Source organism: Limulus polyphemus, unplaced genomic scaffold (genome assembly GCF_000517525.1).
Source record: "Limulus polyphemus unplaced genomic scaffold, Limulus_polyphemus-2.1.2 Scaffold389, whole genome shotgun sequence".
NCBI lineage: Eukaryota > Metazoa > Arthropoda > Merostomata > Xiphosura > Limulidae > Limulus > Limulus polyphemus.
This window is the reverse complement of record NW_013665999.1, coordinates 481,887-488,991: the sequence shown is the minus strand read 5'-3', so window position 1 is coordinate 488,991 and position 7,105 is coordinate 481,887. Positions and strand designations below refer to the sequence as shown.

Here is a 7,105-nt window from a genome sequence, read left to right as displayed (position 1 = left end):
CTTCACATAAAACTGGGCTTGGTGAAGTAGTTTGTAAAGGTCTTAGACAAAGATGGCAACTGTTTCAAGTATCTATATGTGTAATTCCTAGCTCTTTCAGAAGTGAAACTCAAAGAAGGAATTTTTGTTGAGCCTCAGATTAAGAAATTGACTTCAGATTAACATTTCGAAAGGACAATGAGGAAAGTTGAAAAAGAAGCATGGATTGCCTTTAAAGATTTTATTGACCAATTTTTAGGAAGCAACAAGGACCCAAATTATGAAAAATTACAATAAATTCAAAGAGTTGGGTTGTACTATGAGCTTGAAAGTTCATTTCTTACACTCACATATTGACAATTTCCATGAAAATCTCGGTGCTCTCAGTGAAGAACAAGGGGAAAGGTTTCATCAAGACATCAGGGAAATGGAGAGGAGGTATCAGGGAAGATGGAACATGATGACTGATTACTGCTGGTCATTGAAATGAGATGCTCTAGATGCAGTACATAAAAGAAAGACCACAACACAGTTTTTATGACTAAAAGACGTCGATTTCACAAAACAAATCAGGATGAATGAGGATGCATATTCATTTGACATCAATGTTCTTACCTTTTCTTCAGTTTGCTTGTATTTTTGTTAACAAACATAATAATAAAAAAACTTTCATCGTGGTAAACAAAATAATAATTTGATCTAAGTAAGAGTTTTTTTTCTTTGTAAAAAACCCTTACGTGATAGAAAAAAATGAATATTATTTTTGAAACCTGCGTAGCTAAATTATGGAAAATCCATTACTAAACCAAAACAACTTTTATGAAGGCCTGTGTAATTAATTCTTTGTAAATAATAATGTAAGAAAAGTATATTTGATTAGTTATAATCATTACTGAGTTAATTTTTAGTTTTGATCTAAGTAGGTATAGCTTGTTTTGATTGGAAGCTAATATTGCTATGTGTTATTATAATACACGAAGTATGGAAGATTTGATGGATACCATTGTGTTTGGTTATTTTTGTCTACATATTGGTAAATTCAAGTTTAACAGACTGTAATTTTTCTAAAACATATGATTTTGGTTAAGAAACTGCAATAAGTCTTTTCTTTATATCAGTATTAAGTTTTATGGTTTCTTGATCTCTAGCATTTTTTCAGCTATGGAGGCTACATTTATGATTATCAGGCAGGCTGTATCACTGTTTTTGTAGGGATGGCTTGGATTGTTCTTTATCAAAATGGTATTTTGAATATCTCCTCAATAGGTCATCAGAATTTTACAATACTGTACAGTGTTTAATTTTATAACAATATCTACATTTGCCCCTGAAGAAGAAAGGTCCACCTTTTAAAAGCATTCGGGTTATAGGGTTTTTATCATTTTGTATCAATATTTATTGAACCTACAATTTTTTCTGACATCAGGTATGTAGTGACTGAGTCACATGTTCTGGCAATGTCTTGTAAATATCTTAGCAAAAAGTTTGAATTTCTTGTTCTTCTTTCTCTCAAAACCAAAACAATAGTGTCAACCAGTTTCACTGAGGTGACATAGTTTCAAATGGAGTATCCACTTTATTAGTATTATTAGCAATTAGTAGTGACTAAAAAATATAATCATAATTCTAGTGTAAATGATGTTATTGTTACCCCTGGAAGTTGCCTTTTTTCAGACGTTTGGTGTGCCTTTAAAAAGCTTAGTACAGGGTGAAAAAGGAATTACCAGCCAATAATAGATAAACAGTAAATATTATAGTAGGAACCTCAATGTATATAAACTTGGTTATAAATACAACCTTCCTACATCTATTGAAACATTGCATTACAAAAAACAAGCAAACATGTAAAGAAAAACTTTTCAAAAAGGGAAGTAAACTTAGGGATGGCCAATATCAATCCATCAAAAAGAAATACAAACAAGGGATGTAAGGATTGATATTAGCCATCCCTATATTTACATCCTTTTTTGAAAAGTTTTTTTCTTTACTTGTTTTTACTTATGGAGTGCAATGTCACTTGAGAATAAAAATAGATTACAATATATAAAAATTACAATTTTGATAGTTGGGGGAATTTTTTAGTTTAGAAATGACCCTATTTGAGTACTTCTGTATGGTATTTTTGCATTTTCAATTGCCCCTGCTTTCCATCTTATTATATTTTGTGAGAATAGAACAATTCCAAATTTAGTATGACTGCTCAAGACTGTTAATCCTCTGAATGTAGTTAGGTCAAAGTATGCATTTCATGATTTTTAACAGATAGTGTTAGGGTAGAGAAAATGACAGATAAAGTACAAAGTTTTCTTGAAAGTAACTTTTGATATTCATTTAGGAGGTGTTAGAGGTTGTCCAAATAAAATTTTAAAACTATAAATTGGAAAAAGTCTTTTTAATCTTAACATGAAAATCGCTTTGCACTCAGGCTGGGTAGAGTCTAAGTCACATTCTGACTACATAAGTTCAAAGACATATTTTTAGCAAAAATGCTTAATTAAAAAAACTGATTTTTTCTGTACAAAAGGCTTATAATGTTACTAAAATCTTGCCAAATTTTATGAAGATACACTTACTACACTACAAATTATAGTATGTATAGTTTCACGGTTACCTGGCAGTTGCGAGGTTGGTCAAAATTTGTTATAAGTTACTGTAATTTTTTGTTTGCATGTATTGCACATAGATACCTATGTGCTTCTGTATAAATGTTTATGTTGTCATACTAAATTATTTTTTTGCAGTTTTTGTATTGCCACACTTAGGCAAAATATAATCCTGGGGTTCTAGTTGTTCACTAAACTTTAACTGAGCATGAGGTGCTCAAAATTGTTTGCAGTGTTTATATCTATAAAGAAATAAAGCTGAAGATCTCTTTCTTGTATCCTACTTGGAAGACGTAATAGTAAATTATATTTCTGACCTATAAATTTTATTTTTTAATATTTCTTATTAAGAAGTAAGTGTCTAAACACTTTTTAGATAGCAGCTGAAGTAGCAGCTCCACTTTCACAGTGTAAACGTGTTGTGATGGTTTCATCAGGAAATGGAGAAGTAGGAGCCAATAAGCTGACTGGAGACATTTTGGATATTATGGGAAAGGTGCCAGATATGGTCACTCAGTTAACTGGAATTAGTATTAACAGTGTAAGTATATTACAGAACTATGAGCTGAACCATTTGTTTAATCCAGTGTGATTATCAGAGTATAACATCATTCTTTGTATACATTTTATCTCTTTATTTTTTTTCTTGTGGTGTGACATGATAAGAATTACCTGGATTTTGCTACATATATGGGTAGTTTGAGAAATATGGGAGGAGTATGAAATTTTGCATTTTAGTGATTTCAATGACTGACTGAGAATATGACATCAGTTTTTAATAATAGTTTTACTAATACAGACCTAAAGATACATTGAGTGACCGTGGCATTTGATAAAGAAACAGGACTAGAAAGTGACTTATTAGTGCTGTACCTAAGTGTACTGTAATTGTTTGAATTAAAAAACAATCAACTTAACAATGGATATGTTTTATGTATATGTCAATGATCCTGAAAGTTTATTCTCTCCTTTTCAGTCATTGAGGGCTACTCAAACTTCAGTGTGAATTGAATGAAGACAAGTAAAAGATTGGTGTTTTGGCTCTGATTTCTTTGTGCTACATATATTTCAGACCACAGAAATATTTTAATATAACTGAAGCATAAAATGTTTATATGCTTTGTGAATTAAAGCTCAGATCAGTTAACTGTACCAATGTTTTCAGGTTATAATCAGTATATTGTTTGGTTATACTCATAGTTTTTAAATAACACGATGGAAGATTAGCATACAGTCTGAGGCTTACATTCCTAAACTGTTTTATGTTGTTATTTTTCATCATTTGATACATAAGTTTAGTTTTAATTAACTCTTAACAATTTTTTTAAGTATCTCACCACTTCTCATAAGTATTTTCTTCAGTATCCAGTGTTAGCTTACATGGGAACACAACCATTCTGAGTATCTACGTGGTTCAAACAAAACTACATTCCTGACATTTTCTATTGGCAGGTATCCTTCCTTAAACAGGACTACATTACTATTGTTCTTCCTTTGACACTATTGTATAATGTATCTTCAAGGAGAAGGACATCCTCAGTATTCATCTGTAACTTAACCATTTTTGGTAATCTTTAACATGGATCACACCTGAAACCCAAAGCACTTAATTGTTTTGTATTTCTGTAATCACTTCATGGTAGCTACTTTATTATTTTTACAATACTTCAACACATTTCAATAGTTATTTAATCTGAATTCTTTTTCCTGAAACCTTCCCCTTTTTAAAATACTTGTAGACTGTCATAGAAAGGATAAATGATATGTAATTTTCATATGATATAAATTTGAATGCTTATGTGGCACAGGAGTTGTTCATGTATAACTTTTTCAATGTTCACATGTTCCTTACCAAAATATCAATGATACTCAGAATACATATAATTTAAGGACAGCATGGGATCTTTGGTCCATCTAGGCCATCCCATCCACTAAACTAGACTTTGGAATAAAAATAAGACACTCAAAACCAGCCCTTATCATTCAAATATTTATCAAGTCCTCCCTTTAACTATCTTAAACCACAATCTTTAACCATCCTGTAAGAAAAATAAGACTGTCTTAGTTGAAGGTGACTTCTACCCTGCCAAAATTTATATTTTTGTCCTCTTGTCTTACCATTCTCACTATTAGATACAAAAAAAGGTGTTGCATCAATACTATCAGTTCCCCTAACAATTTTAAACACCTCGAATTAATCCAGTTTGACTCAATTTCATTTATAACAACCCTCTGCTTTCTTCCATCCAGCCAGTTTTCTATTCAGTGAACTGACCTATCCCCCACATATACACAGATATTTTTTTAGTAAGCTTTTATGTGGCATCTTGTTAAATGCTTTCTGAAAATTCGGGTAGTAAATATTAACCTCTTTGAAGAATGTCAAAAGATTAATAAGGAGAGATTTTCCCATAGTGAAATCATACTGACTAACCAACAAAATGTTTTGTTAAATCACTTTGCAAGACAGCTTTTATCAGGCTTTCAAAACTTTTCCCACCACTAATGTAAAACTAATAGATTTATAATTACTGGGACACTTTTTATCACCTATTTGGAAAGAGGAGTATCATTCACCAACGTCCAGTATTCTAGCATCTGCCCACTCTTCAGTGATTTACAAAAAAATAGTAATAAGTGGCTCATATAGCTAATCCTTATCCTCATTCAAAACCCTTGGGAAAATATTATCTGCCTTAGGAACTTTATCATTCTTTAAATTTTCCAATTTTTTCTTAATGAGCTTAGAATTAATTTAATCATCTTGTTTCGTTTTGTTTCCATCTAGCAACTGTTTAGGATGAAAAATATTGGAGAAATTTTCATTTGTAAAAGTTAAAGAAAAAAGTAAAATTTAATACCCTATACATCTCATTTTAATCAGATATTAGCTTTCCTGTATCATCCTTCTAAGATCCTACTCCCATCCTAACATTTTGCTTACCCTTAATGTATTTAAAGAAATCCTCACTTACTGATTCTTACATTTTCAGCCAACCTTTTTTCATATACTGTTTTTGATTTCCTAATTTTCTGTTTCACTATCTCTCTTGATCTTCTACAATTTTTTAAATCTCCCATCATACCAGTCAATTTAAACTTCTTACATTTTAATGCTTTTATTTATTTTATCCTTTGTACCCTTTGTGAATCAACATTGTCTTTTACTTACAGACAACATTTTTTATTTCTTTAAGGAACATGTCTATCTCGAATATTTACTTAACTGATCCCACAAATCCAATCAGCCAACCTGCTTATTCTTACATATTAATCTAAGCCTAACATTTATCCCTGGTGACATACTTATGATTTTATCCCCACAATTCAGTCTTGGCAGTATTGCTTACAGTACCTTTTCTTTAAATGTCTATATCAATATATTTTACTTTATCAATTAGCTCCTTATATCCCCCACCCCATCCCTGAATAGTATAATATAATTATGTTCTCCCTATTTACCCCACATACTATCCTATTCACATGCTGTACTAAAGAATCATGTTTTTCATTTCCATCCTTATCTATTCCTTTTGTTTTCCTTACCTTACCTAGTTCCTCACTTGCATTAGTGAAAGGCTGAAGCCTGTTACTTAATAGAACCTGCTTATTACAATTAAATCCACTATTTCTGGCCCTTCTAGTACTGTTTCTGACTTCTGAAAGTCATTATTAGCTATTGTATCATTTGCATACAAAAACTAAATTCCTGCCATTTCCCACAGTTTACCAGCTTTTAATTTATTTTATTTTAGTTAGTTTCACATTTTTCTATCATACTACAAACTACATACAAATTGCATATCTTCACTACTAGCTTCCCTAAAAGTATATGAATTTGGTTCTGTAATTACATGAGTATTCTTATTACATCCTTTGCAACATCATGAAGAAGACAGACAATGTGTGATAAGAAGTACTTTTGTTCTTGTTTTTCTGTGTATATTTTTAATATCTTAAGTTGTTTTTTTTTAAATCAATAAATAAGCTGTCCATTTTTAGATATTCATAAATTCCCATCTGTTGTTCGTGTTATTCTGCATATATATACTTAAAATGTAATACAGTATGTATCTTTGTTGTATCCATACATTGTCTGTATAAATATATGTGGCTAAAGGGGAAGTAACATGATGGGTTTTCTATTAAACAAAAAGTTTTCAATTATAAAGCTGCCAAAAAAAATGTACTGCACCACTGTTACCAACTATCAATTTGATAGATTTTCATCAATCTGAGATTTGTTTAAATCTCCAAACTTAAATGTGCATAGTACTTTAAAAACTGCCTTTTTTTTGTCAGGCCCATATCCTTGGGACCCCACCTTCCACTTGCTCAAGATCAGTCTTGAGTCCTAAAAAATAAAAAAACTTAACTAATCATTTTTTTTTTATAAATCTTCATCAATGGGAACTATTCTTAGAAGAGTTCAGTTCCTGTTGGGCATTATCATATTATCATAACAAAAATTTATTTTGTTACAAAGTTTTCATTTTGCGATGCACCAAAGAGAAAATGCTTTA

At 30.8% G+C, this 7,105-nt stretch overlaps 1 protein-coding gene across 1 annotated transcript in view; it reads left to right on the top strand.

Annotated features, from left to right (window-relative positions):
• Positions 1–5,573, top strand: part of LOC106457901 (flotillin-1-like) — a 42,153-nt gene extending 36,580 nt beyond the window's left edge. Inside the window, exons 11-12 of the mRNA XM_013917349.2 lie at positions 2,959–3,123; positions 3,559–5,573. Of these exons, the coding sequence (XP_013772803.1) occupies positions 2,959–3,123; positions 3,559–3,588 (195 nt within the window). The 3' untranslated portion in view covers positions 3,589–5,573. The remainder of the gene's footprint in view (positions 1–2,958; positions 3,124–3,558) is intronic.
• The last annotated feature ends 1,532 nt before the right edge of the window (positions 5,574–7,105 follow it).